The sequence below is a fragment of the Aplysia californica genome, unplaced genomic scaffold, assembly GCF_000002075.1.
Source record: "Aplysia californica isolate F4 #8 unplaced genomic scaffold, AplCal3.0 scaffold00185, whole genome shotgun sequence".
Lineage (NCBI taxonomy): Eukaryota > Metazoa > Mollusca > Gastropoda > Aplysiida > Aplysiidae > Aplysia > Aplysia californica.
In genome coordinates, this window is record NW_004797455.1 from 791,837 (window position 1) to 813,164 (window position 21,328).

Genomic DNA, 21,328 nt, shown 5'->3' on the forward strand with positions numbered 1-21,328 from the left:
TAGATTACATAAAAGATGTAGATCATAATTAATTAGTAATAATACACGTTTTCTTTCTTACACTTCATACAAGAGTTCTTTCCCAGCAGTAACATTTGAGCAGTGTACCGATACCTCAACTAAATACAACATTTTTCATATTGTTGCAACAATCTAAGACTGTCCACATTCACAAATGCAGCTCGACAAACACTAAGCGTTTCTTTTTTTCTCAAAATGTTAAATAATTTTTTGGTAAATAAACAAAGAAAGGAGCAACTCATTTTAACAGAGGCTCTTACTTGAGGGTGCAGGGAATAGTGAGAAAAAAGACAAGAAACAAATATCAGACTAACCCCGTCTCCCACTTCCTGTACACCAGAAATGCTTTTCTTCGACTAGACTTATCAACCCAGTGATCACAGGTAACAGGATATCGAACAATCCAAACAGTAAAAAAAATAATGTTTTTCACAAATTAATATCATGTTCATATCTTTTACTTAGTTTAGATTTTCTTGGAACAGGTACTCAATTTCATTTTTTTTTTTTTATATTGCAAAGCATAATTTCAGTTTATTATTAAATAAAATGATCTTAACATTACGAGAAAAAATATTTAGTTCCTGACTCAGGTGTCCACATGTCATTAAGTACGCAAAGCTCACACCCGTCTAGGGATACTAAGGCAAAAAAACAGACTGTCTTTAGCATACCCATCTTTTTGATTTTCATTCAGTCTCATTCATATTATTACTTTGATTTTCTTTCTTTACAAGAGGAAACAGGGATCTATTCTCCTAACAATGTTACTACATACATGTGTTAAATAAAAGACAACCTAACCAGCTCCCTCTGTAAACAGGCAACTCAGCTCGGTGCAAGATAAAAAATGTGTAATGAAGACTTCTCTGGCGATGAGAGCTGGTGCCCTTTACCACCTCACAGAAAGTACAGTATAAGGCTTTCTTTCTCATTGCTGCTTAGTCACCAGTATACTTTTCCATTCACCTGCAAACATCCAGCCTTCAGAAAAATGGGGCTTGTGGTTTCATTAGCACGTGGAAACTACATTTATCTGATACAGGCACAAACATGGCCACCCAAATTGCTAATACATACAGGAGGAGAGAAATTAAAACTAATTCAAAACAAAGGACAAGGACGGTATCTACCCCGGATATAAGTTTAGAATAAAAATTCATGCAATAAATAAATATGAACACATAATCAAGAGGAGATGTACATGTCATGATTTTTTTCCAACATCTAGAAACTAAAATTTAAAACATTCATGATTGTGGTCTGCAGCTACACAAATTAATGAGTCAACCAAAAGCACACGATCAGGTGAACATTTGCAGTGCAGTGAAAACCCTGCCTCATACTCATAATCAGCATACAGACTCCTAAGCTGGACAATGGCTTTAACTTCTCCACTCAGTGCCAGACACGGAGTTCAGATTGACACGTCAGTGGCGCTTCGGTCATCCAGGCCCTTGGTTTGCAGGGGCCTCAGCAGTCACATCTCCCCGGCTGACCAGTAGGGCATGGCAGGAGCAACACACTAGCACCGTCTCCTTCATGGCTGCTGGGGCTGATGGGGAGGGGGGATAGAACAAGATTAATCAAATCACAATACCACTGCTCAAATCTATGACAGATCGTTCTAAGCTCTGCCTGACCAAAATCAATCCCATATGACCTCAGCCCTGAATAGAAAGTGTTATAACTGTAATATATCACTTACTTTTTATCTCTAGTCTTAAAAAACTCCATTAATTACGAGCGTTTCTGATAAACCGAATCTTCAGATTTAAAATACTAATTATCTAAAACAAATCGTCTTTTCATCATTTTCTTGAAACATACACAGGCAGAGACAGTATCATAGACTTTGCCCACATTTTGGAATTTATTGGTGACGCAAAAATGACGGGGAAAGGGGTTGCCCACCTTGAGACTCAGTAGAACAGAGGAAGATGAGACTGTTGTTACTAATAGTAACAAATTGATGTATTCACATAACCAGGTACTTGTTTGTTGATTATGCAGTTGAATAACCTACTAGTCTTCAATAAAAATGAAAACCAAAACAATAAAATATCCCTATATATGAAAAAACCCCAGATGGAAGCGGCTGTCAAACTAAGCTCAATTCATTTTACTAAGCAGAGGACATTGTTTGTATAGAACCAAGCACAAAGCAAAAATATCCCATATAGTCTAAACAAAAAATGTTACAGCTTCAATAAATCACTCGCTTTTCTCTTGAGTCTTTAAAAAAATTATATCTCCTCCTTCATCACTAGCATCTCTGATCTCGGAATAAAAACAAATCTTCGGATGGACAACTCATTATCTAAAATGATCTCTTCATCATTCTAACACATACACAGGCAGAGACTTGTTTTTTAGCTTCAACTTGCAACACAATACGGTCATGTAAGTGCAGAAGATCAGAAGTGTTACAAAATTTTGTTTTAGTAGAGGTTTTACGCCACTCACAACTGCATAAGGTCATATGAGCGCCAAGGGGTGGATGTCAAAACAGAAGTCCCTACAGGGAATCAGACTTACTCTGCTCACCTCTTAGTTTTAGCAAGAGTTTTACGCCACTTGCAAAACAATAAGGTCATATAAGTGCCGAACTCACCTCTCTAGCTTCAACAGCACAAAGTCTGCTTCAACTATCAAGGCACCCCAGAAGTAGCGGGTCACAAGAGTGTGACAAACATACAAAAGAAGTAGAGGAAAATGACGATAGTAGGGATAAGGAAAGAAAAAGCAGCAGTTCCCTGTTGCAGTTCAGGCACAGTTATGAGCATGACATTGATGAATCAGCCCATTTACAATTACAATTGTACTGTGCATAAGAACGAGATGTTAATGCCCCCCCTCCCCCCCTTTTGGGAATGGCCTAAAAACACTTCAGTCAGTAGCCCCGCCCCAGGGGGAGATAGATGAATCAGCCCACTTACAATTCTACTGTACATAAGAACAGGTTCATGTCCCCCCTTTGGGAATGGCCTAAAGACACATCAGTCGGTAGCACCGCCCCGGGGGGTAAGGTGTTACAAGAAAGTAACAAACAGGAAAAAGAAGGAAAGATCGATAGATGTTTGATAGAAAAGAAGGAGCAAATCACACCAGAGGCAGAGACTTGTACCCATTCACAAAAAATAGAATGAAGACACAAATGCACAGTCTCACTCTTTTAAAAACACAAACTTATTTAGATGTAGGTACAAAAACGTGTGTATGAACTCTTAAACTTCCCAGTCCCAACAGTTGGGACTGTCTTCAGATAACGAAATGTTATAAATAAAACTGATATAGCACGGATATGTTATGACAGACATTATATTTGAACTCTGAACTTTCTCAAGCTACACAAAATCTGTCCAATGTCCATACATACTGGTTGGCACCCATAGTACCCCTAACTCAATCCATCCCAATTTAAAACCCTCTAGATTAGCAGACTTTTGTGAGAAAAAGCATGTGTGATTTTCTAGCTGGGAAAAATCTTTGATCTTCCAGCAAGCTATGGTTGTCAATAAGCATGAAGATAAACTACAAAGCATTTGTTGCAACTGGATTCTCCGACATTTCCAAGCAATTAATAAATTCAGTCTGCAAAGTGTGGACCTCACTTCTATTGTTAGGGTTGATGAAGAAATTTTTGTGTGAAATGTGAAGAAAAAGTAGCAGCTTTTTTATTACAAGTAACTGTTAGGCTACAAGTTTGATTAAAAATAAATGAAAAACTGAAACAAAAGCCAGAAGATAAAGAGGTTAAAACAGCAACAGCAACAGCATCTAAACAGAGATAGCTGGGGATCTCTGAAAATTGAAAGCATTAAAAATCAAACCTTAAAAAAACGGCACAACGACAATAGCACAAAAAACAAAACCCGCATACAATGATGGGCATATATACACTTAAATCATGAACCAGTACAGTAGAAATACATTTTATCACATTGAAAAGTAACTGTGATAAACAAAATGTAAGCATATAAAAGGGATGCAATGCTGAGGACAACATGAAAATTACAAACTAAGTCAATGTGGAATACAAAGGAAATAATTGCATTAACAATCTTGCAAATAAAAACAAGCAGGATGTGAGATATGATACTTCAGGTTAGTGCAAATGAAATGCGTGCACAGATAAAAGCCATGCAATGCACCTACGTACAATGAATTCCTATTTATCTGACCTTACTTTGAGAACAGAGAAGCACATCCACACTATAAAGGCCATTTAGTGTAGGAAAAAAGCAAGATAGACAAGCAGAAACAACAGATGGAAAGAAAACAAGTATGATTCAACAAAGGCTCCCTCAAACCACTCACATTTATCCATTTATCTGAACAATGAGCCCTGCGATAACTTCCTGAACACAATGATTAAGTGCAAACTACAGTAGGCACCCGATCCAAAAATAGTGACACAATTTAGCATGGGAAATACCTCATACCATCTACAATGAACATGATGAAGAGCAATGAGGGAGGGAGAGGGAGAGGGAAAGGGAGAGGGAGAGGGAGAGGGAGAGAGAGAGAGAGAGAGAGAGAGAGAGAGAGAGAGAGAGAGAAATCAGCAAAACAAACCCCCTCAATAAAGAAAAAAATTAATTACATCACAACGGGGCAGAAAAAAAAGCACTTACAGGTAGCTCCAAATACTGAGCGGGGAACTTTTTGGTAACAACATCGGTTACAAAAACTGTAGCCACAGTGCCGACAATACGACTAAAAAAATAGAACGAGATAACGCTGACATGAAAAAGGAGTAGACATACAGGCATGCAAGGTTTCAAATTGTTCAGCGGAAAGCTCAAAGGAAGAACCTGCAATATCTGGTAAGGAATATTCCATGGTGTCATGAATGACTAGTCTCAAAGTCTATACATTTAAGTTTATCTTATCTAATTGCCAGACTCTTCAAATGAGATGTAATCTTAAAAGCAGAAAAACTATTTCTTGTTACTTTCTAAGATCAGCATTCTTTAAAGTATTGTTTACAGCAAGGATATATTATTTTTACACATGACATTTTTTTAATGCTCATTTACCACAAAATTAGTTTTGCAAGAAAATTAAATGTTGAGGAAAAACATACAAAAGAGAAAAATATAAATAAGATTATATTTTACCTACTAATCATTCTACGTACTGTGAAATAAATGGATGGGAATATGGCAGATTTTGTGCTTATGTTTAAATACTTAAGACATCGATAGTCCCCAGTACATTGCAATCTCCCATTTTTCTATCAGCTACTGTTTTCTCTTTGAAACAAATACAACCATATATTATATATGCAAATCATATATATAATGAAATGAGACCATATTTTCACGAAATAATAATATGAATAGAACATTACACTAAAACAAAAACAATTACAGCATTCATGGAACTGACAGAAAATTTTCCAAACACTGAAACCCATAGCAATCAGCTCAGGTACGCATATTTTACTTTCTCTCTCATTGTGCTGATAACATTCTACTTCCAAGTCCAAAATAAAGATTGGTCGAGGATTCCGTCTCAGCAAGACCACCAATTGTTAGCTCCATAAGAAACAGCTTTTTATGTAATATGTGAAGTGAGCAAATCTTTTGTCTAACTTGTATTTTTTTCAGATCTGATGTAATCTGTGCTTCAACTTTTATGTAACTTAAAACAATGACTGGAAAGAAAACACAAAATCTGCCATACCCGATATATGGGCATCAGCCTGATGAGACAATTACAATGGTGACTTTACTTACTCGCTTTTTCAATATAGAAGCAAAGGAGACTTTGCAACCTAGGCAGCTCTCTGAAAACATTTAGGGCAATGAAATGATCAATGTGACCTGTGCAGCTTCAACTTTTCTTTTTATACTTCACAGTAAGAGAAGACACAGAGCAACACAATGACGAACAATCCTCCATAATGCACATGTATCCAACATTTGTGACATATCATGGAGAATTATAAAGAACTCATTAGAATTAGAGGAATTATTTCAGGTTGTCTATTTTTCAGCCAGAAAAGATGTTTTGCAATATAAAAAAATATGAACAACTCTGCTGTCAAATGCTTTAGGTACATACATTCCTTTTTGTCAATGAAGTCACACTTTTTCTTCATACCACAGTGATGATTTCGGAAATAACTGTTGAGGTGCTATAAGAGTTATATAAGAAGAAAACAAAATTAATGCAAATAAAATAAAACGCTCAAGTAATGCAGTCAGTCAAAGTTTCTTGCACCATGCTTCGTGCATTTGTGTTATGAGGAAGAGATGAGAGTGTAGGCCAACTAACAAGCAACATCAACAACTGGTAGTTCGAGTCAGTCAGACTGCTCACTGACACTACAAAAATAAAGCAGCAAAGACAGAAGAAGGAACTAACACACTCCTCCAAATTATCTTTGTTCTTCATGAGTTAGTGACGAAAGATTCGACTTGGCCAATTGTGAAGTGAGTGAGAATAATGCATTAATATAGTTTATTTTCAGCTGCAAGTACTCTGTATCATTGTAATTGTAAACAAAAGGAAAGAAATAGAAGTCTGAAAGCATGTAACAAATTAATACTTGTATCTGAGTAAATTGAACAGCATTAATCCTTACAGCTCACTTTTCGTGCAAAAGACATACAAACAGAAAGGACCCAAAAAAAAATCACAAGCGAGGGACACTAACGTGTTGTACTATGCTAAATGTGGATACACTCAAGGCAAAATGCAAGAACAAATGCTAAATAAAAATAATCAAAGACACAATGCACAGAAATTAACTAAAAATAATGATAACCTACAGGCTCGGTACAACTTGTCAACTCTACTTGCACAGAGTGCAACATTCAATTGAATTTATATCAAGTGCTTTGAAGCCTTTTCCTTTCAACAAACCAATCTCACGTACTGAAACGTACTTGGAAGTTTTATGCTCATTTTAGTGCTTCTAATATCAAGTTAAATTTCTGATCATGGCTACAGAAATTTCCCTAGCCCCTGCTTTCACATCTTTGTTACATAAAACATATAGTTTATAATAGTAATGCTAACAGTCCATTGTCTAACATTGAGGTTTTCATTTTCCCCCAGCTCTTCTAAACTTTCAACTAACGGTATTTTTCTCTGAAAATATGTTTTAAAAAATGATAAAGTAGAAATAACAAAGAAGGTACACTATATCCTTACACCATATCAATGGCATGCGAGAAGTAAAATAGATTTAGCAAGACCTTCCACTGCAGCTTAGATATTATCATTTGTTGTTCAAACATAAAGAAAACTTTGAGAGAAGCCAATGGAGAGAAAAAAACCTACCACTGGCTATCTGCTTCCTTCTCTTTTTAATTTCCATCAATCTGGCAACCATACCAGGTTTACTGGGTGATGGCTCCAAGTTTATCATAGATTTGTCTCCAACCTCGTCAGTCATATCAAGCTGAAAATGTCAACATATATCAGTCAGGTTGTTAACTACCTGATAATTAATTAAAATAAATACAAATAAGCAGCAAAATGGAAAGTCACACACAGAATATGGAGATACACACTACACACTACTATCTATGCGGTGAATAAAGAATTTGAGTTAGAGTCATTCGGACTGACTCGTAACTAGGACAAAAGAAATTTTTAACCCCCTATGATATGAGAAATTACAAGCCGTCTCACGAAACATTTCAGTGTCCCATCCCCATCCCTACCTCCCTCATTGAGGGCACATATTTTCTATAACTTTGAATAATTTTATATGACTCCATTCCAGACTAAATTGATCTGACTAATAAAAAAAAAAAACCAATAATAGGAGCTGAGAAAACTCTTGTGAAAGACAACCAAGAATTATGACAGGAGCTTTCATATATTTACAAAGATCTCATAAGTATTTTTTTGTTCTCATTTCAGAAAGAGAAGTAGTCTGGTCAGAACCACGCGAGCCATGTTTGTAGAACTGACCCAAAAAAAACATTTTTAATGCTCAACGATGAGCTGTGATGGACACTTGACTAATAAATCAGGCTTCAACAAAAGAAAAACTATCATGTAACTAAGAGAGATAGGAAATACAAGTTAGCATTCAGCTTAATTAATAGTGACGTAAGCTTGAAAGCAAAAGCATGACAGGACAGGAGGAGGAGGAGGAAAAGAGAAAGAGAGAGAAGAGAGAGGTGTAAGTGCGAGAGACAGAGAGAGAGAGAGAGAGAGAGAGAGAGAGAGAGAGAGAGGGAGGGAGGGATAGAGAGAGAGAGAGAGAAAGAAATGGAGATAGAGGGATTGGAGATGGGGAGAAAATCTTAATAGTTACATTACCATAAAATGAAAATAAACTTACGCAAGTCTACGGGTAAAAAAGTATCATTCATACGATTAGCACAACTGTTCTTCCAATGTCATTTATAGTTCACAAAACAAATGTATCTTAATAGCTGCATTTGCTTAAATTACAGAAACTTTTTGGATCATAAAAAAGTTTGTTTTTTTCAATCTTTTTAAAATCTTCTTCCTTCTCTATTCATATGTCCTACTTTCATTTCATCTGTGCAAAAGATAACATACGATTTTGTACAACTAACATGTTACTATGTTACCCTTTTAAATTCGCAGAAAGTGTCAAACAAAAAATTAAACAGATCAATCTATTCAATGGAAACAATCCCACTCACCCTAACAATAAATAAACAACAAAATTGAATTTAACTTTTACTTTTATTTCCTTTTGTTAAAATCATTTTCTTGGAATGAAACTGGAAGTCTAATGGGAGCAAAAAATAAAATTGAAATCTTTGTGTTCAAAGCTGAGGCGAAGCAAGCTTCTCATCCATGCAGAAAAAAAGCCTGATGATAACGAAGCAATGGTTTTCATGACAGCTGTTAGCATAGGTGCAAATCACATGAAGGGTAGTTTAGCTGATGATCAGAAAATGCTGCTTTATAGTCCTATAACCCTCTTCCTACACTTGACTTTAACCCAAAGAAGATGAAAATATTTTTTTTAAACCACAACAAGGAAATGCAGCTTAAAGAAGCAGACTTGCCAGTTTAAATTGAAACATCCAATCAAAAGTTTACAAAAAGAAAAATCTTAACATTAAACTGCTTCTAAAAAGCAACTGCAAGTGAAAAATTTGCCAAAGCTACTGACTGAAATGGACAGAAGACTGATAGGTTCTTTCGATGGTTAACAGTGCAAGTAAACAACAGAATGGCAGAAACCTTTTGAAAAATAAGGATGGGGTTTCAATGGCAATGTGGGAAAATAAGCAACAGCTTTCCTGAAGAACTATGAGTAGCTTTCTGTCACAGACCAAAATAAAGCCACACTGTGAATACATATTAAAAAAATATTTTTTAAACAACTTTTTTGAGTGTTATAAGATTCTTGAGACCTTAAACAAGATTTTGTACCAACAACAGTTTTATGTTTATAAAAGCTCACCCAAAATCAGATGCAACATCAGGAATCTGCTTCTTTAAACTACTGGTATACATTTTGACTCTATCACTGTCTACTTGACAAAATCTATAAATTATCACACATCAAAGAATAACACAAACATACTTTAGCCTCTCAAACACACAACCTCAAAAAAACATGGAAACGCATTTAAATCAATATTAGTCTGCATCTGTTATATATGACTTGAGAACATAGTACTGAAAAACTCAAAAAGAGTTATTGTCCTCTCAATAAGAGTAATTTACGAAATATTTTAATTTCACGTTTTCATATTTCAGAAGTAGGCTACTCAAGCACAGTTTTCTAATTTATAAATAATTTCATGCCTCTCAGCCTTTCCTTTAACAATTTTTTCCAATTTCCTATTGTCTTATCTCAAGCAAGCCGCTCCCAGCAGCTTGCAGTCAGAACCACTGTGCTGGTGAGCCGCTGACAGCAGCTAGGGAACATTCTTTTACAACAACTTCAATGTTGAATTACTTTTACGCAATTGTCAAAAAAAGGTATCTTTTTACTAAGATTTCATTAATTAGATGAAGAACTATGAAAATAGGTTCATATGTTATGATTTAATGACCAATTAGTGACATGTACGTAAATTTTAGACTACCAAAAGAGGGCCCCGGCATAGAGGGTTTACTCCCCTTAAAGATTAAAGACCTATTTTGTACACCTCAGCCATGTAGAAGTAAATCAGCTTTGTTTAATGCCATAGATAATCTTTACAGGAGTTAGAGTTTTAGTTTAGTCTCAGTAACAGTTTTACCGCACTTGCAACCTGGATCGATAACAACAACAACCGCGCTTGTAAACCAAATATGTCATATAAGTGTCAAAGATAAGAGATGTTACAAAGGAGTTTTAGACCGCAAATTGATAACATTTAATTATCATTCAAAACAGCTCTGTCATATTATATTCCATTTTTACACATAACAGGTTAAGTTTTTAACTCACGTCAGAGCTATCGTACTCATCATCACCATCGGCCATGTTCTCCTCACTGACATCTTTGTCCTTCTCATTACTGTCTGATGCTAACGTCTCTTTCTGAAGAACAAAATAGTAAAAAAATCACACTTGTACAGGTACAGGTAAATAATGAGCATCAATTGTCAACATCCAATACTTACTTGGCACACAGCTATCGATCCAAACCTAAGAATACAAAGCTTACAATTTACAAATCTTTTTGAAATCATACTGACAAAATTTTCATTCAAACACTACATCTTGCAAAAATACTTTTTCCAAAAAAAGAACAGTCAGAAAAGAAAACACCCATGTACGTGCATGTAAGTAAGAAACTGTTAGGATTTATTGCCCCTCTGAAAACAATTAGGTTACTAAAGAGGTGGGTACCTGCATGTAACCTTATAATTAAATAGTCTCCCAAAAGCTTACAGCATAAATCTAATTCCTTTCACAAACAAGATAAACTTACATTTTTGGCAGACCCAGCTTTTCCATTACTTTGTACAGAAGCTTGAGCAGAGGACAGAATGTTCTCTTTGATGTAGGAGTAGCCCTCTGGTAAAACAATAAATCAAACACAAAAAGAGAATTTACAGCCTTTATGGAGGTTAAAACACATGGTTCTGAAACACTCATTTTCTTTCAAGTATTTGAAGTATAAATTTTTTTGGGTTGTTTTTTAAAGACGTGCCAACTTTTTAATGGCAGGCATCATCACTTTAGTTTTGTGGATTTTTCATTAATAACCATACTTCAAAACAAAACAAATCCAGACCTGCCACTCTATGAAACCTCAAAATCAGGATCTAGGGGAGAAAAAATCGGGATTTGGTGAAAAAAATCGGGATCAACAGGAAAATCACCAAGTGACTGCCAAAGCTGACATAAAATTTGTCCTGGGGTGTCCATAAATTACTTGGCCTATATGCACTCTAAGTGTCTTTGTTTGTTTGCGCACGCGCGCACGCCACACGCGCGCGCGCGTGTGTGTGTGTGTGTGTGTGTGAGTGTGTGTGCGCGTGCGTGCGTGCGTGCGTGCGTGCGAGCTATCATTATTTTTTGTAAATCCTGAAGCATCACGTCAAGCACTCCTTCTAGTCTGTGTCTATACCCCCCCCCCCCCCCCATAAGTCCCGAAATACATGAACTTAAGTTGACCCCGTCAACAGACAGTCCCCGACACGCAGAACTCACACGGCGATGTCATACCACGTGACGCAAATGCGCGATTGAAACAATTTTACTAACGCACAGGTCCGACTAATTGCGCGTTCACACAAAACACTCGGATGAGTGACAGTCGTTCTACTTCTAGTACTCTAGGATAACTACGGCGGCCGACCGACCAATTGTACCAACAAATCTCTTATCCCTCATATGCGTTCAGACTAAAGCAATGACATCAGCCGTATGTTAGTCTTGTCAGCGCCGTTACATGTAGTTGTGTAAGGGTTAGAAAGACTGTCGCTCGTCCGAGTGTTTGATGTGAAATTGCAGTTACCAGACCTCAGTCAAGGCTTGTTTTGATTATCGATTATTTATATGTGCCAAATTGTAACAGTTACCAAGCTATCATCGGAGAATTCTGAGTGCGGGCAAAGATCACACACAACTTGGGGCGAGTCAACTACTAAATGCAGCATCAATATTTCGGGCAATAGTGCCCCGAGTTCAAACTGACAAAAAGTTCAACAGGTGCTTCCCACGATAAAGGAGAAAACAGTACGTTTTTATAAAAATCCCGCACAACAGCAGACTGGGACAAAAAAATAGGGATAAACGCGATCGAAATCGGGAAAATCGGGATGCTTGAGATTTGGGGGAAAAAATCGGGATATCCAGACTAAATCGGGATGAGGGGCAGGTCTGCAAATCAAAGTTTTTAACCAAACTGTTTTTCATCAGCAGTCTTAGTTTTACAGTGCAACAAGGAGCAGCCATCGAGTCTTTCGGATCTAAATCTTTATCTCATGTATCTCACAGGGTGACTATAAAGTCCTCATAAATAGATAAAATGTTGCAAGCTATACGCGATGGTAAATGTACGAGAACAGATTGGCTCTGTCTATAGCATAAATATTGACACCCCTCCAGCATGTGACATATTTATTTATATATGTGGGTAGTTTCGCAAAACTTAACCTGCTGCTGTTAAACTGTTACCCATATATTTCCACAACTATGTGAGTCCATGACATTCAATAGCCAGATGATAAAATATCATACCTTGGAAACCAAGTGGCAACAAAAATCTAGCCTCCAAAATTACTTTTTTTATAAGACTGGAAAAAGCATTGATACTATACACAGGACATGTGATATCAAAATACAGATAAAGTAAATTTGTCATACTTACTTTTTAATATGTGTGGATGACAGAGGAAAAACCAATTGATGACCAAAAAGCAATTCCATCTTGCTGGACACATGACCATACTCAGCAAAAAAATGCATACTTGAACATGATAGCTGAAAAGATAAGTCGAAAGGTAAATGTTTCCAAAGAAATTCTTATTAAGCCAACATCTGTTCCAAAAGGATAACTATAACATATAATTCTAAACAATTGCAAACAATACAGCTTTGACACAATAGCCTATGTCCTCAGATATAAAAACAGCTGTATGCTCATCAACATAAGTTTTTTAAAATGCAGAGAATGGTATAGGTTTAACGTCCCTATCAACACTGTCAAGTCATTTAAGAGGCGGGATCTCCAAGTTTAACGTTCATCTCCGAAAGGAAAAATGGGAAATTCATGTAAAGTGCCTTTCCCAATGACACAACGTCGGATCAAGCCGACGTTCGAACCTCTAAATCCGCAATCTCATGTTTACAGAATCAGTAGCCTAACCACTTGGCCACCAACGCCACCTTAACAGAAGTCTTAACACATTTCCAAGCATATGAAAGACGGAACACTACTTAATAAACTTTTTCTGTCTCCACTACAGCACTGCTTTTGACTCTTTGCGCTCCTGGAAATGGGGAGAGGGTAGGAGCTTTAACAATTCCCAGGCACAATACTAGCTCTTGGCTCTCAGCTTCATATTTCAAGAGGTTTTGTACACCTTCTGTTCAGATCTACAGACAAAGTTTGTAATTTGACACATCCGTCAACAAACCCAGTTATTTTTGTATGCCTTGTTCTTAACAGAAATAAAATTTATTGCTTTATTCATGCCCATGACAAAAATCACACTTCAGTATTACTTACATTGCTGATGGTCCAACAGCATCCCACTTGAGAATGGAGTAAAAATAACTGAGGTATTCGTTGCTCTTAACGACAAAGTCATGCATTTCAATGAGGCTGCGGAAAGAGCACAAAGATAAACATTAGAACTCACTCATCCTAGCAATACTCATAAATTTCCTTCAACCACCGGGGACGGATACGAATATATCATATAATATATATCAACTTATTTAACAACTGTAAATATAATTTGTTTGCTTTCAACTTTTCAGTTTCTCTGTCAAAACAGGTTTTGTGTACCTCAACTCCCATAGGTCAACTGTTTAGACTTTCCCCAATCAAACACTTAGGCATGCTTTAGCAGCGCTGTAGGGAAATACAGCATGCACCCAGCCATGTGCTTGGCCTTGTAATATCAAGAAGCCAGACTCTTCAAACAACCCAAGACCATGAATGCTAGGCTGCATAGTTGAACCATGGTCTCTTTCACTTCAGCTGATGATATCCACTAAGATTGATAGAACTACAGAAACTTGAAAAACATGTTTAGAACAAAGAAGAGTAGACAGCAAACAGTTAATGAGTACAGATCACTTTCCGATCTCTTCAACACATGTTTTATCTAACTGTGGGCATTTGGTTCAATATAGGCACGCAAGAGACAAATTTGTATGTTATATTTCCTGTCCATAGTTATACAACTTTCCTTGGCACATGTCTACACAACCCACAAAAAAAGTCAACAATGCTGCAAAGGATTATGATATAATCTCTACACTGTCCTTTAATGAGACTGTTAAGGATAACGACCCAAAGCTCATAGTGCTGGAATGGATCAAGTGTCTAACTTTATTAACTCATTCATTGAGCCGACTGATCAACTCAGTATTTTCCTCTTCACTACAACAAGCTGTGTGATTGGCCTGACTGTCTGTATACAGGCTAAAACTATTTAAGCCCTCATTAGCAAATATTCACATTTTTCAAACTCTCCTTTTAATTTCCTGTATTTTGCAATATAATGCGTTAAACTTTGCTAAACAAATAGATATATCAATGGACAAAACTAAACATGTATTAAACAGGTGCCTGCCAGAGGAGAAGTTACTTCCCAGAGGACAGAAAATCATGTAGTAAATGAGTTATTACACAATCCTAACAGGCAGTAGAATGAAATGCAAAACACTAGTAGTTAGGGCAATATCAACACGACCTACCTGTATCGGAAATTCTGTACAGTGTCCAAAGCACCATCTTGCTGCTCTCCATCCACCACTGAGGGCGACTTTTTGTTACTGGGCAACACTTTGCTCAAAATTTGAGTGTGAATTTGAAACAAAGACAGCGTAGCTACACCAATGATGGCACTTGATGCGAGAATGAAGACTGCCCCTGAAAAATAAAAAACCCCATAAAATCTGAATTACAGACGACAGACAGTTTGCACAATAAAAGGCCTCCCTACACCAGGAAGCAAATAAGGATAATTGAAATGCTGACAAAGGAGGAAAAGGAGCAGACCTGTAACTACCAACAGTCAATCAACAGAAGCAGAGGCAATCTTAGAAAATTCCTAGATATTGGGTATTATGTCAGAGGTGGTAAGGGAGTTGATATAAAAGAATTAATTGCAAGAGTTAATGAGAAAACCAAAATTTATCTTATGAGTCAAATAGATCTTATGAGTCAAATAGCCAAGTTGTTATTGCCGGTACAAGTTTCAACCTGTGATTACAACTAGCGATTTCAAAAGTTGAGTAAATCATGGTCTACCACCACAACACACGCAATAAATTTTTTTCTACCATACTGATATCAGCTGACAATATATGCCTGGAGAGACAAAGATCGAATGACCAGTAAAGTAGTCAACTGGCCTCACTCAAGCATCTCATGTGAAACAGAAATTTCAAGTCCAATCGGAATCAGAGTGAGCAATGGAAAAAACTCAAGATTCTTTTTATTTTTGGCCACACTAATTACAGATGCTGCCAAAACAGCTGATATGTGACTCGTGAGATCACAAAGTTCTTACATTTCACGCGTGGGATATAACTAATTATTTCTCCAGAAATGAAATAGTAAAATAACTTCATGTAATATGAGATATAAAAATATATTCTTTCCTTAAAATCACAGAAATATTTTCTTCTTAATCCTTATGAGCACAAGCCTCACTCAAATTCAAAACAGCAGATGAAACCCTCAAGAGGCAGCAATTAGACCAGGCAGTGCTTTAAAAAAACATTTCAATTTCATTACCTTGCGTAAGCCATATGCAGGCAAGGTTACAGAGAAACCAAACAAGAATAGTTCCATTTCGAAAACGCCATCTGAAAAACACAGGCAAAGGAAAGCAGTTAGAGAGAAAAACAAACATTTATAGAATAACCACCAAGCCACTACCGGATCCCTGCAATGAATACCTTGTCACTTGTCAGTCTCATTCCACAATCGCCCACATCAGTTTCTGGAGGTTACTAGATAAAGTCATTATTCAAGTAAGACATCAAAGCACATCTTACAATGTGGTTTTGTTTTCACTATTTCCATCCTGGCATTTCGCTGAAAAATCACATCTCTGCAAAAGTATAGATACTGATGTTGGTGCTATTTTTTTCTTTTATATTGTCTCAAACTTTTAAAAAAATGACTTTAAAAGCATTTGTGGAATGACACCAACAACCACTCCACAGGTCAGAAACTATAAAAGAGCTATCTAGCAAGCGGCGACCATTTCATCATTTTTCTTCTTTACAAATTGACAATAGCTATTGATAGTACAAGTACTCTATTTCTCTGCAAGAGATGACTTCTAAAAACATTCTGGTCAAACATCACTTCCAACTTTTGAAAATGTTACTCCTCTGCTAAACACAATGTGGACCACTTTAAAAGGTGCCTGAGCATCCTGTTCAACTATAACTGGGGTTGTTTTTTTTTAATGTATTGTGCAACATTTAATGCAATGCCCTTAAGCCATTCAATTCGTCAATCATGCCTTTGTAAACTAAAGTTACCTACAACATATCAAAATAGCACTTTTCTCTTCTCTTTCTTCTTTTTTTCTTGGGACCTTAACTAAACCTCTACTTTAAAATGTAAAAGCCTGTGAATCCAATACACTAAAAACATAAATGAAAATTTTATATACTTGCACAAAACTCAGGTCCTATTTCCTGTAATCAGGATCATAAGCTTTATACTTTATATTCCGTTCTCATCAACAGAAAACATATATCTTTTTAGACTTAAAGTAAGGGGTTTGCAAATCATGGCAAAGGACCAGGTTCATGGTAGCAGCATACAATGAGCAGATAAGGTCAGCAGACAACTCTGAATTTTTCTCTGGATTTTCACATACTTGAAATCAAGGGGTGGGTGGCATTGAGCATCATACTGAGCCAAAAACTCACTGAAAATTGTAAATTAATCCATACCAAAAGAAAAAGGTTTGAAATGTACAAATGTATACAAAAGAGAGACGCTTCAAAACCAACAAATCTGCCAGCCAGCAACAATAGGAAGAAGAAGAAACACTCAATGATGAAAACAATATGTTCAATAAGTTTTCCCAAAAAAGTTAAAAGAGCACGCGGGATAATCTAAAATAATGATAATTTTTTAAAAATACATTTACTAAGTTATCACTAACCTTCTTATATCATCAACAGTGTAAAGTATCAGAGCAAATGGTTCAATTAGCCGAGAAAATCTGTCGACTTCAGTGACAAAATCAGACAAGTCCAAAACCATTGAAGTCTCCTTTTGCTTGCCATTATTGTCCATCTTGCCCATGGATGCGATCGTTGAGTGATCGGTTTACGAACCCAGATAAGTGTATTTGCCACGTCAGGACATCAAGTGCGAGGAATCATCTTTTCACTTCATTTGACAGTCCAGTCCTCACAACTTACAATGACTGTTAGTAATGACCAGCACAATCTGAGAAGGAAAAGAAACATGCCATTTCTGAAAAAAATGTTGGCCTAAAGTGCAAGGTTTCTAGGCGACTTTCTCAACAATAATTTGAACTAAAATCAGTTACCTGTCACCAGCAAGTTCATCTGATCCAATACAAGTGCAATGTCCATTTTATGCTCTCTTGACATTTCTAAAGTTCCTGCTAAGGTCAGTGATAAAGAATTATGATAAAAATTGTATTTGAAGAAAGAGCAATGGAAGCCATTTTGCTCTATTGGCTTGGCAGTTCTACAGTTCTATTTTCTGTCCAAACGAGCACTGGGATAACTCACAACTGCTCTAAATTGAAATGACACGACTTATGGCTACAACTAGCTTGATCATTTTGTACCTAATTGTTTCATGTACGTCCCAAAAGTATCTCAAACCTCTCTCATGCTTTTTTAAGTTTTTGTAAAGTGTTTTACGGCGCTCGCAACTGCATAAGGTCATATGAGCGCTCGGTACACACCTAATATTTTCAGTTGGTAGGAAATTTTGAATTTTGCCCCGGTGGCGGCCGAAGCCTACTCTTTGATTTTAGACCACCAAGGGATCTTTAACGTGCGCAACTTGCACACGGGCCCTCCGAGATTTTTCACCCTTGTCCGAGAAGGCTAGGAGTAGATCTTTCCTACCAGAAGATCAGGGGTGTGGCAGAAAGACAGCAGTAAGGAGGAGCCAAGGAGTAGTAGTAGAAAGGCTGCAGAAAGAGTCAGGAGCCCAGAGGAGGGGGCAAAGGAGATGAGGGGGTGGGGGCAGAAAGTGGAAATGAAAGCAGACAACAGAACATTGCTAGAGAGCAGGAAAGGAGGTGAAAGGAGACAATTGGAGTGAAGAAAATTTTTCGGTCGCTACCCGGATTCGACCCCGGGATCTTTGAATGATAGGCCAACACCTTAACCTCTAGGCCACGAGAGCCCCCCTTGAGTAGGCTGTGACTATTCAGATCCCCGGAGTGCCAATAATCTGGTCATTATTCGGACCCCCTGGGAACAGGTATTATTATATATATATATGGGATGCATTTGTTTATTCTCCCCCAGGGAGAAGAGGCATAAAACATATCGGCAAGTTGGTTTTAGTGTTTTTTGAAAAACGCAGTGACTACTTAGCTAGAATCTAGATCTAGTTAGCAGGCTACTTTCACGACGCCCTGAAAGTAGTTTGCAGGCTACATTCACATGGCCCTAAATGTAGTTTGCAGGCTATGATTTGCCACGTAAATGAACTAAATGGAATCAAATTTGTTTTCAGCAGACAAAAAAAGACTTTTAAAAAGTGCACACACAGAACCTGGACTTAACTCCTCTTCTGCGTCAGTGCCGAGAGGTGAGTCTTATCACTGAGCTCCTCATGTCTAAATTACAATTGCAAGCACCAACACATTTTTTACTTTTCACACACAATAGCATGCACCAATACATTTTTTTGCATAACGCACGCAATTGTTTGCAAGGTATCATATTTTGCTATGAAGGAATTCTGTGCCGTAAAGTCAAAGATTCTCTACTACCAAGATATTGCACTTGTTCTTTGGGCTTTTGTCCGCGCCGTGGCAGCTCGCTTTGCCTCTTAGCGCATGATGGGCTATGTCACTAGAGGATTGTGAGATTGGTTTCATCGTCGACTGCTTGGGGTGTGTGTGTATGTGTGTGTTTGTGAGTGTGTGCGTTTCCGTTTGTGCACGTGTGTGTGTGTGTATGTGTGTGTGTGAGTGTGTACATGCGCAACTTTGTTTAGGGAGGAAAAGAGGAGGTACAGAATGGTATTGGCAGGCTAAATTTATGGAACAAGAATTGCTGAGATTGTTTAAAGATTTACACAAATTAACACATAAAAAAAAGAAAGAAAAGGATAAAAAGGAAAAAGGGTTTCGGGGGGGCACCTTATTTTTTCAACCCACAGTCCAATTTATCTGCCTCAGACGGCCAGGCATGGTCTCGCATTGCCCGATACTTTGTCATAAATTTTGAATCCGCCACTCACGTTGTGGACGGGCCTTCATAATATACCTGTCGTTATTGTTAGTCCCTCCAGTGAATGTCTACCCAAGTTGACCAACGGGTAGGCTTAACAATACATTTTCAACAGCTGGTGGAAGAAGCGTGATCCGTCATAACTTATTTATAGCCCAACCCACAACTCATGCATATATTCATGTGTGAGGTGACTGGTCACTGTTTAGTTTACCTAATCTGTGGTAACAAAGTAATGGGCGTTGACATGAACTTGCAATCTTACTTACATAATAATTTATTTATTTTACCCTTGCACAAAAGCAGCAACAAAAAGAAAGCTTTCACCAAAAAAAAACCCACAAAAAAACATCAAAACACTAAAAGTCTAAAAACCATTTTTACACCACCCACCACCCTTTTTCAAAAGAAAACAAGAACCCTTTTGAATAAGCCTTACAGCAGTCTTAATTCTGAAATCAGCCCCGGTTTGGACCTCAGAAAAGAGAATGATTTGCTCTCTTCATTTTGACCAGTCCTACCTAAGACATCCACTTTTCTCCTAGACAATGGGTGGCCGTTTTACGCAGGTATGACTGTACAGACAATTGTGTGAGTATAGCAAACTATGATACCTTGCACGCAAAATTTGAATTTCAGTGCACGCACTTACTCAGCCATATTACAAAGGCACAACCGAGTAGTATATTTCATTTGTTTTTAACAACATGGGGGGTTTCAGGGGGGCATGTCCCCCAGTATTTCCCATTATCTGATGTTTTGCAGTTTTTAGTTTTGACAAGGGGTGAGAATATATGGTGGCCTTTTTAAAAAACGGTTGCTCTTGAATTTGAGAACGGGGAGAAACTTTTAGGCCTATACTACCATAAACGATGTTCACATTGCATTAGTTTTGGTAATTTCTAAATAATTTTGATTTTACCCAGTCACAAGACTCAGGCTGTGAAAGGACGGGAAGAAACTTACACCATAAACGATGGATGTTGCAGTTTTAAAGATCTACCAGTCACAAGACTTTGACCAGGCTGTGAAAGACCGTGAAAGAAAGACCAGTGTACCGAAAGACCTCTTTGAAATAACATGGTCTTGCCTAAAGGCAGACAACAGCACAAACCCAGCGTTACAATTACAAGTCCTTGTGTTAAGCTAGCCTCAAGCCTAGATCTACCATCTCAAAACTCCGACTCAAAGTAGAGTAATCTAGATCCTAGAATACCTTTCCACCAAAATCAAGTTATTAGAGAGTAATATGTCAAACAAGACAAGAAGCCCTATCTAATCTATTCCTATTCTTTTAAGTTCTAACCTAACGGACTCACCTTATGTAGATCTAGGGTGCTAAAATAGGAAGGAATAAAGCAAATATCCTCAAACATTCCAATGCATTTCACCTCAGGTGAAAAGTAATAGCTTTTAAATCAACAATGTGTAAGGGGTAAGCTGAAGCAGAGGCAGTGGCAGTGGCAGTGGCAGTATGTCAGTGTGTTGTTGTGTATTGATTTGTGGTTTGTGGACTTCCTGGCTTCCTGGTTTCGTGTTTCGGAAAGTACCAGTAACATTATAGTTTTTTCTTCGTCAAGGAGCACAGCGACATCTACTCCAGATGGGTTGCCTGTTTGCACAACGTTCTGTCTCGAAACATTCAGTGAAGCTCACACGTAGAGCATACACCGGTACTCTGTGAGAGCCAGAGACTATAGTACTAACGGGTGCAAAGAAAAAAAGCATCTTCTCTCTCTCTCTCTCCCTCTCTCT

General features: G+C 37.4%; 1 protein-coding gene across 3 annotated transcripts; it reads right to left on the reverse strand.

Annotated features, from left to right (window-relative positions):
• Positions 1-227: 227 nt before the first annotated feature.
• Positions 228-21,125, reverse strand: LOC101858028 (protrudin). 3 transcript variants are annotated; one of them, XM_005098513.3, is made up of 12 exons: positions 20,893-21,125; positions 17,287-17,576; positions 15,894-15,964; positions 14,849-15,023; positions 13,650-13,745; positions 12,789-12,901; positions 10,902-10,987; positions 10,415-10,507; positions 7,318-7,438; positions 5,766-5,815; positions 4,659-4,740; positions 228-1,576 (listed from the first exon to the last, which is right to left on the reverse strand). In XM_005098513.3, exons 2-12 carry the CDS (start codon positions 17,427-17,429, stop codon positions 1,467-1,469), a joined length of 1,140 nt encoding a protein of 379 aa, XP_005098570.1. In that variant the 5' UTR covers positions 17,430-17,576; positions 20,893-21,125; the 3' UTR covers positions 228-1,466. The 3 variants fall into 3 exon arrangements, with proteins under 3 accessions (XP_005098570.1, XP_012938080.1, XP_005098571.1); XM_013082626.2 differs by lacking the exon at positions 4,659-4,740; XM_005098514.3 differs by lacking the exons at positions 4,659-4,740; positions 5,766-5,815 and having other exon boundaries at positions 20,893-21,124.
• Between the last annotated feature and the right edge of the window lie 203 nt (positions 21,126-21,328).

Excerpts from the sequence above, each read along its gene's own strand:
- LOC101858028 (XM_005098513.3), bottom strand. The coding sequence starts at position 17,429 with ATGGGCAAGATGGACAATAATGGCAAGCAAAAGGAGACTTCAATGGTT. Across the intron at positions 13,746-14,848 it reads GTACAGAATTTCCGATACAG|CCTCATTGAAATGCATGACT; the intron begins GTAGGTCGTGTT and ends CTCTTTCCGCAG. Across the intron at positions 12,902-13,649 it reads GCTGTTGGACCATCAGCAAT|CTATCATGTTCAAGTATGCA; the intron begins GTAAGTAATACT and ends TTATCTTTTCAG.